The 15,118-nt window shown below is 39.3% G+C and overlaps 1 protein-coding gene across 1 annotated transcript in view; it reads left to right on the forward strand.

The window, feature by feature from the left end:
- LGR5 (leucine rich repeat containing G protein-coupled receptor 5) overlaps positions 1-15,118 on the forward strand; it is a 147,557-nt gene that overhangs the window by 93,269 nt on the left and 39,170 nt on the right. The window contains exon 4 of the mRNA XM_008004027.3: positions 4,121-4,192. Within this exon, the coding sequence (XP_008002218.1) occupies positions 4,121-4,192 (72 nt within the window). The remainder of the gene's footprint in view (positions 1-4,120; positions 4,193-15,118) is intronic.

Below are 15,118 nucleotides of genomic sequence, written 5' to 3' on the forward strand. Positions count from 1 at the left end.
TTAGTCCTGTTGGCAAAAAAAAAAAAAAAAAAAGTGGGGGAGGGACCAAAAAATTGTATAGAGTAGCATGGGAATACTGTATGAAATAGTGATTATGTTAAAGCTCCTGGGACAAAGAAATTGAGAAAATATAGAAGTCATCTTTTGTCTCTAGAGAAAGTGTTTCATTTTCTTTTCCTAATCATATGTGAATGATAAAAATGAAGTTTTACATGCCTACACCTATATTCAGCATGTTTATATTGCATGTATTCAGTAAGGAGTATTTTCAAAAGAAATCAGCAGCCATGTGTAAATGTTTTGTTTTAATTGCACCCCCTAGCACTATAAACCTTATAATTGTTTTGTCTCCCATTGGAAGATCTTAAACAAAAACAGAATTTTCTAATTAACCCACTGGAGACTTATAACGATATAATAAAGATAACTTGCTCTTGTTTTGTCATTTGAAAGTAATTAAGCAAAAGTTCCTTATTTAGGGAGTGATCAGGGCTTAAATTTTTTTTTAAGTTATATTCTTGGTGTTTTACTGGTAGACATAGTTGAAAATTTAAGTCATTGGGAGGTAGCTTGAGGGTAGCTTTAAAAGTTATCACTGGCCAGGCGCGGTCGCTCACGCCTGTAATCCCAGCACTTCGGGAGGCCGAGGTGGGTGGATCATTTGAGGTCAGGAGTTCAAGATAAGCCTGGCCAACATGGTGAAACCCCATCTCTACTAAAAATATAAAAATTAGCAGGCGGTAGTGGCACACACCTCTAATCCCAGCTACTCGGGAGGCTGAGGCAGGAGAATCGCTTGAACCTGGGAGGCAGAGGTTGTGGTGAGCGGAAATTGCACCACTGGACTCCCATGTGGGCAACAGAGTGAGACCCTGTCCCCCAACCCCACAAAAAAAGTTATCATTACTAAAGTTCATTTAAGTTCCATTCTCTGAGGAAGATACATAAAGCAGCAGAGAAAGTTCTCCACTATTCAAAGACGAAAAGCTATCTGAAACTCTTTTATCTTCCACCTCAATTTTTCAGATATTTTAGGGAAATCTACTTTAAGAGTTTCACTGTTTGGTTAGTAAAGCAAAGGACAATGCAATACATACTTTGTACCAGTAATATATTATTTATTAATAAACAGTTTAGACATCAATTAATTCTATTATCTTTATCTTATCATTTAAAAGTATCACAAAAGTAAAGCAATACCTAGAAAACATTTTTGTGAACTTAAAATTGGATGATGGATTGAAACTGCTTGGGAAAATGTAAAATGACAAAAATGTAAAATAACAATAAACTGACACAGAAATCCAAACTTTCAATATTCAGGTAAATTATGCAAAACATAGAATTCGAGTTTGAATTCTCCTAATTCCCTAACTGGTAAGTGAAGTGTAGGGATCTTCCTAAAACTCAACTTTATTCCTAAGGAACCAATACATTTGTGACTCTTGGCTTATGAAATTTTAATTGAATCCAAGTTTAACATATTGAAATTAATTGAGTAGAACTATTGGAATACAAATGACGTAATTACGTTCCTTAGAAAACAATCTCAGGCATGGTGAGAAAGGCATAATTTTTATGATCTCCAAATATTTTTCAAGTGTTATTTGTATATGAGCACATATTTATATACATAAAAGTACTATAAATACTTTCATATTTTAATCCTCCAACACCTTTTCAGCCAGATGATTTTATTCCCGTTATACAGATAAAAGACCAAAGGTCAGGAGGTTAAATGAGTTTCCTCGCCAAAACTAAAAGCTTAGGTCTTATCTCCAAGCCCAATGCAGCTCTTCCTCAAGGTCAAATGAGGATTTTTTTTTTCTTTTTTTGAGACAGGGTCTCGTTTTGTCCAGAGTAAGTAGGACTACAGGTACTTGCAACCACTCCTACTTCCCCAAGTGTAGAAATATTTAGATAACTGGGTATAGCAACTCACACCCATAGTCCAGGCTACTCTAGAGGCTGAAGCAGGGGAATTCCTTGAGCTCAGGAGTTCGAGTCCAGTCCTGGGCAACAAAGTGAGACTCTCCTATCCTTCTTTTCTAAAAAAATAAATAAATAGGCTGGGTGCGGTGGCTCACAACTCGGATTACAGAATCCCAGAACCTTGGGAGGCTGAGGTGGGAGGATCACTTGAGGTTGGAAGTTTGAGACTAGCCTGGCCAACATGGTGAAACCCCATCTCTACTACAAATACAAAAATTAGCCGGGCGCGGTGACGCGTGCCTGTAGTCCCAGCTACTGGGGAGGCTGAGGCAAAAAAATCGCTTGAACTCAGGAGGTGGAGGTTGCAGTGAGCCGAGATGGTGCCACTGTACTCCAGTCTGGCGACAGAGTGAGATTCCGTCTCAAAATAAATAAATAAATAGATACATACATACATACATATTTAGCACAGCATGGGGTGGTTCTCAGTGGGTGGTGCCCTGCTCAGCAGTGTTGGCATCACCTGAGAGCTTATTACCAGCGTGAATCTCCTGGCCCTTACTCAGACCTACTAAACCAGAAACTTTGGCGTGGGGCCCAGCGTTCTGTTTTAACCTTCCAATGGCTTTTGATGAACCCTAAAGTTTGACAACCACTGGCACAGAGTTTTCTTTTTCTCTGGCTCATTAAATTGTCAAATCCAGTACAAAAATTATTCATTTCGAGAAAGGGCCTATTAATGTACATTAAAAGGGCCAATTTTTACTGAATGCTTATCATGTAGCAAGCATTGTTCTATGAACCTTCACTCATTGAATCATCACAATGAGCCCTGCAAGGTAGGTGTTATTACTAATCACTGAGGCATGGAGAGATTCGGTGGTTTTCCCATCTCTAGTGGTGGAGAAGAGGTGGTCAGATTTGAGAATCCATGTTCGTAACCATACCGTTCATATGCAATCTGAGAATTTGCACAGTCAACACATATGCCTCGAGAATGCTGCCTGGTGCGCTGGAAAACACAACAACCTTTGGAGTTAGACACACCTGGGTGGAATTCCAGCTAGTCAGGTAGTAAACAGAAACTTCCTTGGTAGAGATGAAAGAACCAGGCAGATTGTTTCTGAAATACAAACACAAGTTTGCAACTTAATAAGTAGAAATATTTCTTTCAAATTTCTGCTTTCCTAAAATAGTCTTCTGCCTCAGGTTACAGGGACTACAAATACTGGGAGAAAAAAAAATGTGCTGCAAAATTCTTGTGTTATAAACATTTACGAATAAGGTAGCAAACTATAAGGAATCTCGTGGGAATTTGTTTCCCTGCTATTTCCTCATTAGCAATGATATATTTTTATTTCATAGCTCCCAGGTGTTTCCATTCTGTCATCCCCATAGTCTGAAAAACTGTTCAAGTTTTTCAAGTGCAAGTGCAGAAACACAAATACTTCACAAAAAGAATTTAGCTTATATCAAAATACAGCCATGCAGAGAAGGTAGACAATTTTAGCATCCTACCGTTAGCCTTATTTCCATTTGGTATAATCTATACAAGCAGCAGAATGATCCTTTAAAAACATACATAAGAGCATGTCATTTTCGTACATATGCCCTTCAACAGTGGTTTCTCATCACACATAAAATAAGGCCTTATGTTGGCCGGGAATCCCTCCATGAGATGGTCTCAGGCTCTCTCTCTCCCAACCTCAAGTCCTCACTCATTCCTCAGACACGGTTGGTCCTTTGCTGCTCCTTTAACAAGTCAAGCAAGCTCCCTCCAGCCTCCAACCCTTGTACTTACTCTTCCTTTTTCCTTGGTAACTTCTCGAATATTCACAAGGATTTTCTACCTGTCTTCCTTCTGGTCTCCAGTTAAATATCACCTTTCAGAGAGACCTTCCCTGACCACCTTTAAAATAAAAATCTCACCCCCGATACCATCTATCCCAAATTCATAGTTTTGTTTTTTATTCATAGTACTTATCACTTGTCTCATGTTATATTAATACACTCATTTGTTCATCTTTAATTATCTTCACTCTTCACAGGAATTTAAGCTCCCCAAAAGATAAGACTTTGTCTGATGCTCTGTTGTTTTTCTGACACCTGGAACAGTGCCTGGCCCTGTTATGGCCTGTTATTGTTCATTTTTTTTTTAACATTTTTCTTTATTTCTTTTAACATACAGTATGCTGCAGAATAATCAGCTAAGACAGGTACCCACAGAAGCTCTGCAGAACTTGCGAAGCCTTCAATCCCTGTAAGTATAGTAGACATTGCAAAATATATTTAAGATCAATTTGGGAAAAGCACTGAAATGTTCAGTTGGCCATTTTAGTGTGTTCCTTGGTTGGGAGTCATACCTAAATAAATTGTGAATGAGAGCCCATTAGAGCAACAACTCTTCATCATCTCATTGAGCAATATGTATGGGAGGAACCAGTGTTGGAGTTTGGGGTTTTAGGGTGGACATTTAATTTCAACACCTCCAGTCCAAAGCACTACTTCCAAGATCCTGTCCTACGTTCCCCTGTAATATTCTTGCTTCTGAATTCAAATAAGAAATAATGCTTTCCTTTTACTTAAAAAAATAGATGTTGTATTAGGAGATATACCTAATGTAAATGATGAGTTAATGGGTGCAGCCCACCAACATACATGTATACATATGTAACAAAACCTGCATGTTGTGCACATGTACCCTAGAACTTAAAGTATAATTTTAAAAATAAATAAATAATAAAAAATAGATGCTGTAATCTAGACATTTTGACATCTTTGATTTATTCTGTTTTTAGATTGAGTTGTCTTGTAATCAAGTTTTTTCGAGTCAAATAAAGGCTTACTTTTTTAGTATTGCCTATATAATACATTAGGGATCCTCAAGTCAGGAGCCTAAGATCTACTGGTATATTCTGAAGCTTCCCCATCACAGAACACAGATGTGCAGACGTAGCCATAAACAATCCCACAGATACAAACATGCCTTAGACTCACACACCACACACAGACACATGGACTCACAGAGGTGCTGGTGTTCCCTACTCTGAATCCACAACTTTTCATCAGGAGTTTCCTACCCCCCTACACACACTGATTGAAAACTTCTGAATAAATAAAATTACTCACAAAAGAACATTCTCACCTAAATGTTTTGGAGCTTGTATTGTAAGCAATTGATTGTAGTGATTACTTGGCAAGTCTATACCACTACTGTTTTGTCAGTAAATCTTCCTCCCATTAGAATGTGTAAGTGTTTACAATGTATTGCATGATTTCCAATATACCACACATGTGTGATATATGCTCTAATTTTACTTACACTGGAGGTACACATCTGCCAAACAAAATACTGGGTTGTAGTTCGTGATGAGGAAGATAAATGCATTAAAAGGGCAAATAAATATTGGTAAACATTGTGGACTCCAGCTGAAAATTGTTGTAAAGAATCCTTTGGTTAATAATTACATATAGTTTGCTTAATGCCTTTTACTGAGGTAACATAGAGGGAGGACTGTGAGATTTGAAGATGATACTTTTGTCCTTTGATCTTTTTTTTTTTTAAATGAAAGAAAATCTGTGCTCGAGATCATTTTAAGCCTTTTACTCCAGTCAAACAAAGTGACTTCCTAGGTTTTCACCAGCCTATAGATAAACAAGCCCACAAGGGCCCCTTTGTGGTATGGGATAGGTCTGTTGTATTTTCTGGAGCTCCTTAATGTCATGACAGTATCACTTATCCTTTGTTGCACAAGCCTTTACCTGAAGGAAAGAAGAAACAGCTGGAGAAGCAAAACAGCCTCAAGTTGGGGCATCTGTGTAAGGGTACAGGGATCTAGTGGCTAAATTGAAACGGAGATAATGGCGGTAGCCAATAGGAACTTTAAACAGCTGCCAGGCAGGCCGTAGATAGAAGGATAAGAGTTTGTAACCAAAAGCCACTATCAGCTGAAAGAAGATCACAAACAGAACACAAGCAGAAGTGAACTCTTTGAGAAAGAGAAAACCATGAATCTTTTGTTCGCTGGAACTGGTGGTGCCTCTCTGATAAAGGTGTTCAGATTTAGTTTCTTATAGTCTAGGTATTTACTGTTCACCAGGTGTCTCTACATTTGGTTTCTGGTTTGCAAAAAGAATAACATTTTGAAACTTTATAAATACGTGTTCCCTGTGAAAAGGTCAAGGGTTAACTTTCTGGTTTGACAGTGACCACATCCAAACTAAAGGATCTAGATAGATCCTCGGCCCCCAGTTCACATTGGCTTGTATCAGCGGGGTTATGCAATGTTTGTCAGGGGCCCCTTTGTCCACAGCACAGACAGGCCAGTGTGAGTGCTGAATGTTGGCAATGTGTGCCAGTGGACCACTTTTTCTCACTGATATTTTTTGTGCTGCTCTGATACAAGACTTAAGAGTTGTCAAACAACAAAAAAAAAAGCATGATACTTTGGGCGATTAAAGTGGGAGGATCACTTGAAGCCAGGAGTTTGACACCAGCTTGAGCAACATAGTGAGACGCCCCCCCACCATCTCTACAAAATAAAAATTTTAAAACTTAGCTGGGTGTGGTGACATGTGCCTGCGATCCCAGCTAGTCAGGAGGCTGAAGCAGGAGGATGACTTGGTCCAAGAGTTTGAGGTTACAGTTTACAGTGAGCTATGATCATGCCACTGCACTCCAGTCTGAGCTACAGAACAAGACCCCAAAGCAAAGAAAGAGAAGAGAGGAGAAGAGAAGAGAAGAGAAGAGAAGAGAAGAGAAGAGAAGAGAAGGATAAACATAGGCTGAACCACCAACCCTGCAGACACCATATTGTACCAACAAAAGGAGTGCCCCACCTATACATACACCAGGCCAGTTTGGAGGTTTAGGGCACATTGTGCCCCTTTAAAGTTCTATTATTGTCCTGGTTTTAAAGTATTTAATTGTAGCTTCTCTTTCTTCCTTTAAGCACTTATAAAAATAAAAACATTAGTTTGAGTTTACTGGTCATTACAAACATGTATTCCTTATTCATTCTCCATTCATTTTCCAGGCCATATGTTAGCCTCTGTGCTTCCATATCAATGAAGTAATGATGAGGGTAGGACTCTGCCTCATCCACACTGCCAACATCTGGGAAGCCTCCACTCCATTGCCATCTTTTCTTGGACTGGAGTCAACCCTTAGATCTTCACTTAGACTTTTTTTCTACATAGCTTCTCTTTTTTTTTTCTTTTCACTCTCTTGAATTCACTTTATTTTTCTCCACATTATTATATTTCTTGGATTATACATTCACTCTTTAAGAAGCACTCTACACTTGATAGGGGCTGTGTGCTCACTGTCTTTCTACATGCCTGGCCTTGTATAAAGAGTAATGGCAAGAACCACATTTACTTTTGCACCAACTGAATAACTTCTACAGTGGGCCTTCTGAACACTGGCTGCAAATAAGATTCATCTGGAAAGACCTGACGCCTAGGCTGCAGCCTAGAACAATTAAAATCAGAATCTCTGGCCAGGTGAGGTGGCTCATGCCTATAATCTCAGCATTTTGGGAGGCTGAGTTGGGAGGATCACTTGAACCCAGGAGTTTGAGACCAGCCTAGACAACATAGTGAGACCCCTGTCTCTCTATAAAAAATTAAAAAGTTAGCTGGGCATGGTGGCCTGCGCCTGTAATCCCAGCTACACATGAGGCTGAGGTGGAAGGATCACTTGAGCACAACAAGAATTCAAGGGTACAGTGAGCCCTGATCATGCCACTGCACTCCAGCCTGGGCGAGAGAGCAAGACCATATCTCAAAAAAAAAAAAAAAAAAAAAAAAAAAAAAAAAAAAAGATCTCTGAGGATAGGACTCCTGCATGCACTAGTGTTTTCTAACTGGCTTAATTGCATAGTTAAGTATTTCCTAAGTGAAAATTAGGAAAACTATTGACCTGACCTGGAGCATTCCCTCAGATGATCTGCAAAGTATTCTCCTGAACTCTTTTCCAACCTGAAATTACAAGCTCGAGCAATGTAGCGAGATGCTGTCTCTAAAAATAATTAAGTAAATAAATACAACTGGCTGGGTGTCACGTGCATGACTGTAGTCCCACCAGTCATGGTGGAGGCTGAAGTGGGAGGATCACTTGAGCCCAGGAATTTGAGGCTGCAGTGAGCTATGATCCTGCCACTGCACTCCAGCCTGGGCAATAGAGCAAGACCCTGCCTCTGAAAAAAAAGAAAAGAAATACCTGAAATAATAACAAAATCCATACTTTGCATTCTACTATGAGCTAATAATATACTTAAAATATAAAAGTCAGGCATTGTCGCGTTTGTGTTTAATTGAAAACAGCTTGCATGCCTATGCATTCCACTGATAACCCGGGGAGATAAAGTTAAGAGGCCACATGCTCTATCACCCTGCTATCCAGATTTGTTCTGTGGGCCAGCAGCATCAGCACTGCCTGAGAAATGCAGAACACTGGGTCTCAGCTCTGTCTTACTTAATAAAAATCTTCATTTTAACAAAATCCTAGGTGATTCGTATGCAAAATGCATTTGAGAAATTAAAATTGTTAGTGTTCTAGAACACTAACAAAGTGGTCCACAAATCAAAAATGGTTGAAAACGACTGACATAGATCATTTGCATTCTTTGCTCCACCCATATACACTTGGCTTCCTTGAATAAAGTTTAGGAAATTTGATATATTGAAATTGGTAACATTGCTGTGAGGAAGAAACAAATTGTGCTCATGTTTCAAGGAATGTTAATTTTCCATTTATTACACATATACAAAAGATGCTTTGTTTTGTTCATAATGGAAACACATAGGTACACTTGTGGTTTTTTTGTTTTGTTTTGTTTTTTGAGATGGAGTCTCACTCTGTCACCCAGGCTGGAGTACAGTGGTGCGATCTCAGCTCACTGCAACCTCCACCTCCCAGGTTCAAGCGATTCTCCTGCCTCAGTCTCCTAAGTAGCTGGGATGGGAGGCACCTGCCACCACGGCTGGCTAATTTTTTGTATTTTTGTAGAGACAGGGTTTCACTATGTTGGCCAGGCTGATCTCGAACACCTGACCTCAAATAATCCGCCTGTCTTGGCCTCCCAAAGTGCTGAGATTACAGGAGTGAGCCACAGTGCCCAGGACACTTGTGTTCTTTTAACTCTTCTGATGCTAACAAATTGCTGGGCTAAGGAATAAGAGTGCAGGCCCACAAGCCAGAGCCCAGAAGCCCAGAGCCTGCCCCTGTACAGCATGTACATTTGGCTTCTGACATGGCAATGACTGCCCAGACACCAATTAGATTTTTTGTAATGTAATCAAATATAACCTAATTTCCTTTCTGTTTTTTGGAAGGGAATAGGAAATGTAATCAGAATTCACAGTAAGCTGTATTTTACCAAAAAACTTTTGGCAGTATAGACATTTGAGGACTAGCATCAGATTACAGTGATTTGATGGAAACTCAAAACTTAACCCTCCCATACCCTCACACTTTTATGTTAATAGTTAAGAAATCAATCTATAAAGAAAAACCATTGCTTCATTTGTGATCATCATTAATGAATTTTAAGCAACTCACTGTCACTAGTGATGTTCAGGATGATCAGAGAGAGTTGCGTATTCATGTTTGTCCAGATAACCAGAGTATGATTTAATGCATGTTGGTTTTTATTCCAAGTGTGCACAAGTGAAGCTAACTGTGGAATGTGCATAATCGCAAAGGTAATAGGTTGGTAAATAGGAAGTGAAAGAAGAATTAAACATATCTTTATTATTGTCTCTATTCTCCAATTAACTAACATTCATCTTCAGAATATGACTGTATTTTAAAACCCAAGAATAATGTATAATTCCTGCCTGGCACATCTTATTATGATATCATCTTCAGGGCTATAGAACCCACCCCTGGACTCTATAAAATATCAATAACTTCATCAGACTCTGCATGGTAGTCTTTTCCTTACAGTAGTCAAAAAAGAGAGAGAAACTAAGTGAGAGGAATAGGTAGGAGGAAGAGATGGGGCTCACAGTGCTGAGCAGAAAGTAAGACAAGCCTAGGACCAGGAGCAGTTTTCTCCCATTAGCATCCAGGAGCCTAACTGGCTTCAGACATGGGATGTAGAATGGCAAGGAAGAAACAGAAGACAAGGAAGTGTAAGCAGACCAAAACAAAGGAAGATGAGGTAGCCAAAAGAGTAAGATTAAAGGATCAAAGGGGTTAAAAAAAAAACAAAAAACAAAAAGAAAAAAAGTGGTTTTAGTATTGGTGACATTCCTTCCACTAAAATAGTCTCCAGAAACAGAAATCACAAGCCTACACAATAAACATGAACCGTGATTTTAGTTTGTTTTGCTTTCTTCACAAAAGTGCCAGGATATTAGGTACGTATTGGGATGGAGGTGGACTTAGAAGTTCTAGAGGCCAAAGCATTTGTCTATTGCCCAGTGAAGCATTCACTTCACAGAACCATATGCAGATCAGCACCCAGTGAATTCTTGGGAGGAGGCAAAGTTTTGCCCTGATTCTTCTCCAATTTAAACATTAGGGGAGAATTATTTTAACAGGAAAAGCTCTTTCTACATAATGTTTACAAGAAGAGAGAGCTAAAATTGGAGCATTGTCCACAGAATCATATAAGGAGGGAAAAGCGAATACTTTATGCAATAGCCATGCATGAAAGATTCGTATATCAGGTTACCTGCCAGTCCTGTGATAAATTGCATACATGGCCGTCCTATCAGAGAAATAAAGAGAGCATGGGTGTTATGGAATGAAAAGTAAAATAAATTTGTTTAAAGCTTGTGATGTAAAATGAAGGTTAACTTTGGAAAGTAGATTGAACTCTTGGCTACAGAGATGACAGCCATATAAATGAGGCACGGTCTTTCTGCCTTTTCAGGATAAACAGGGTCTGTGATCAGTTGTGAGGAGAGGAAAGCACATAAGGAAAGCCGCAGAGAATGGGAATATTGCAAAGACGAAAATCAGAATGTGGAATTGAATACACATCCATAGTTATCAAAGCAGCAGCCTCCCATATTTATTAAACAGTTTTACTTGCATCATCACATTTTGTCCTCACAGAAACCTCATGAAGTAGGTGCTGAGATTATTCCTTCCTTAGTACTGAGGAAGCAAAGAGAGCAGAGAGGTCAGCTGATCTTCCCAAGGTCACATGGTTTGTAACTGAGTCAGGCTAGAGGTGAGTCTGGGATAAGAACCCTGTTTTGCCAGCAGATTCCAGAATCTGCCCATTTCACCACCACATTATCTTACGTCTCTCAGAGAATCCTCTGCAGAAAATGGGCACTGATAAGAAGAAGGAAAGGCTGGACAGAAACACATATTACCTGTAGACATATAATTATGAATGTTTATAAAAAGAAAGGGAACTTGGAATGTTGCAAAACGGAAATTAAAAAATAAAAGAAGGGAAGGCAACAGTATCAAAGCGTGAGCCAGTCAGCCTTTTCAACTGTTTCTCTGTGCATTTAGTTGTCTGGTCCCTCACTACCTGTGAGGTAGAAACTGTCTCCACTTTTCTGATGAGGAAACCGTAGGTGAGAAAGTGAAAGGCATCCTGCCATTAATGCAAAGGTAAGGTCTGATTAGACAAAGACAAGAAAGAAGAGCATTCCAGACAAAAGGAACTATGTGTGCAACTCCTTACAGTGGCGGGGGAAACCTGGTATATCAAGAAACAGAAGGTCAGTGCAGCTGAGGCAGGAGTGAGGTGGAGAGACTTGCAAGAAGAGCACATCTAGTGAGGCAGATGGAGGCCAGACCCCTTGAAAGATATTTGGGACGTGTCAAGGATCTCAGTCTTTATTGTAAAAGCAATGGGAATCCTTTGGAGGGTTTTGAGGCTGGCAGGTGGGGGTACTCAGACTTGTGTCACTGCAATAGTCTAGGAGAGAAAGGAGAACTTCATCAGGGTGGGGACAGTGGAGACAAAGAAAGGGAGATGGATTTGAGAAATATCTAGGAGATGAAATTACCAGTGTTTGATAATGAATTGGCTGTGAAGAATGACACAGAAAAGAGGTGTGGAGAATAATTTCTAAGTTTCTGGTTTATACAGCCATGTGCTTACTGAAGCCAGTCACTGGACAAGACACACTGGGAGACAGCTATACATATTTGGGGAGTGTGTGGTTCCGAGAAAATGAGTTTTGTCTTGAGCACTTGTGTTTGAGGAGGAACAACTAAGTGGAGATGTCACATAGTTTGAAATCCAGATCTGGACTGAAAGGAAAAAAAAAAGTAAAATCTAGTTTAGGTCCCCCAACCATGCATTTCTCTTCACGTAACACTTCATTATGATGATTGATTTGTCTGACTACACTTTAGAAAACATGCTCCATAATGGTTGGGACCATGCTTCCCTGGTTTACTGCTAGAGCTTCAGCACCAGGTAGAGTACCTATGACAAAGAAAGCACTAGGACATACTCATTGAACTGAACTGAAACCTCAGACTCTAAGTGTTGATCTAGATGGCTACTCAGACGAGATTGGGCACATTCAGGGTGATATGGCCAGAGGCTAGACAGCCACTCAAGATCAGTTCATCTCCCCTAGTTTAACTGTAACCTGCATTCATTCATCTCCCTGGGTCCAAACTCTGTACCCTGGCTTTCCCACATGCCTTTCTTGGGCTGGGAGTTGGACCCAGTGGTTCCTGCAGAGATTTTAGAGTTGATCTATCTGCCAGAATTAGTTTTCCCATTGTCTCAGCTGAGGATTCCCCATTCCAAGAGTAAGACGCAGGAAAGAACCATGATATTAAGTCTTGGAAGGTTAATGAGATTCAGATAGGCAGTGAGTAGGGGATGCTCATGAACACAAGGCCCAGAAGAACTGTGGGAAAGAGCCAGAAAAGAGACTTGACTGGGACAGAGAAATGAGATAAAAGTTTGGTCAGATAAGGTAAGACGAGAGCTTTGAATATCAGAACAGAAAGTTAGGGTTTAAAAGGAATGATAATATGGAAGAACTGTAGATTTCTAACAGGGGGATTATTTAGAGTGTAACTTTAGGGAGATTAATCTGGCAGCAGCCTACAGGATTAATTGAAGAGATAAGAGATCAAAGGCAAAAGGACCAGCTCAGAGGCTGTTGCAGTAATGCAGGTGTGAAGAGATAAGAGAATTAACTAGACAGTGGAAATGGAAAGTCTCGGAGATGAAGATAAATGGAAAGAACTTGGTGAATGATTGTTTGGAAGGCAATGGAAGATTCAAAAATGACCCCTAGATTTTAAACCCTGGTGATACGTGGAAGACTAATGGTGCCCCTGATAGAAAAAGGGTCTTCGTTTTCTACGAAGAAAAATAAAACTGAAGAAGTTATTGCTCACATTACGTTGGCTGTAGATCATCTCCTTGCTACAGTATTCACAGCAGTGGTGATCTCTGAGCTCACCAAGCAACTTTTAATGTAATTTGACTTTAAAATATATTCCTTATTGGAGTCTTGCACTCCTCAAAGATGCCAGAGAGACAGAGGTTTGGTTCCTTTAGACACTTCATCTGGCTCCTAGTCAAGACAGCTGATTAGTCTCTAAATTACTGCATTTCAATGAACCTGTAGACTTTTATCTCTCCCCAAGCTGGAGAGGGGAAAATTCTTTGTTTTGTTTTGTTTTTGTTAACCATTTCAGAGGTAAGTCTAAAGCAATAATTTTTCTTCCTACTGGCCACCTTAAGTTTACCAGTACATAAGACGGTGATTAGAAAGACAAAAGCACAAATTTCCCATATAAGCAATCATGTTATTTAATATCTTCCTAGATAGGCTTAATATCTCCCTAGATATTAATTTGGAATCACACATTATGGTCTCCATAAATATTAAAAAAAACAACCACCACCACAACAAAAGTGACTCTGGTGTTATTATGAACAATTAATATAAATCATTATGGATTCAAGATGTAAGAGTACATATAGATTAAATAATAGCCTGATAGCATTATAATAATTCTGTGACAAATTTAGCTCCAATGATCCACTGATTCCAGGGCAATAAAATTTCAATGCAGTAAATTTTATCACAACAAAAAATGTATGTACTTTGTTAAACTGTAATATATGCAGATACAGAACTACACGATTTTCACTTTATTGAAAAGGTAAAATAATAAGAATGCTTTCATTTCTTACAATTTATAAGTGAACTAAATTGCTGTGGTTTTTTGGCTATCATGACTTGTTCAAAGTGGTCTCACAAAATGTACAATATACTGTTTAAGAGGGTTGGTCACTTCTTTAAAACTTATTTTTTAAAAATGCTCATCCAGGCTGGGAGCAGTGACTCACACCTATAAACCCAGCACTTTGGGAAGCCGAGGCAGGAGGATTGCTTAAGCCCAGGAGTTCAAGACCAGCCTAGGCAACATGGCAAGACTCCATCTCTACAAAAGTAAAAAAATAAAAATAAAAATAAATATTTTTCTAATGCTCGTCCAGCCGGGCACAGTGGCTCACACCTGTAGTCCTAGCATTTTCGGAGGCTGAGGCGGGAGGATCACTTAAGATCTGGAGTTTGAGACCAACCTGGCCAACATGGTGAAATCCCGTCTCTACCAAAAAATACAAAAAATTAGCTGGGCATGGTGGTGCACACCTGTGGTCCCAGCTGCTCTGCTCGGGAGGCTGAGGTGGAAGAATCACTTGAACCCAGGAGGCAGAGGTTGCAGTGAGCTGAGATCCTGCCACTGCACTCCAGCATGAGTGACAGAGTGAGACCCTGTCTCAAAAAATAAGTAAATGCTCATCCAAATATAAAATAGCAATATCAGTCATAAAAATGCATTGCTTCATAACTCTGTTTATTACAAGAATCCCTATAAACTGTACTATGCAGCTGCAACATTCTTCACACTTTTGGCTTTTTTTTTCCTCCAAGTCATCCATGTTAATAATTGACATTATAACAGTCATCTCAGATATGGAATTAACCAAGATCAATGGCTTATCTTTTGACTAACACTTTACTTCTTGTAGTTAATGGCTCATCAAAGACATTCTTAAACAAATATATAAATTTGTGTGATACATTGACAAGGTGTCATATATGAGATATGTATAAAGGGCCATTTTCTGGAACAACAATACCAATAATGATCTCATTCTCTAATCTTCACAATAACACCATTTATAAATGGAAAGTTTCATCAGGGAGTATGGAGTAGCTTGGC

The sequence above is a fragment of the Chlorocebus sabaeus genome, chromosome 11 (assembly GCF_047675955.1).
Source record: "Chlorocebus sabaeus isolate Y175 chromosome 11, mChlSab1.0.hap1, whole genome shotgun sequence".
Lineage (NCBI taxonomy): Eukaryota > Metazoa > Chordata > Mammalia > Primates > Cercopithecidae > Chlorocebus > Chlorocebus sabaeus.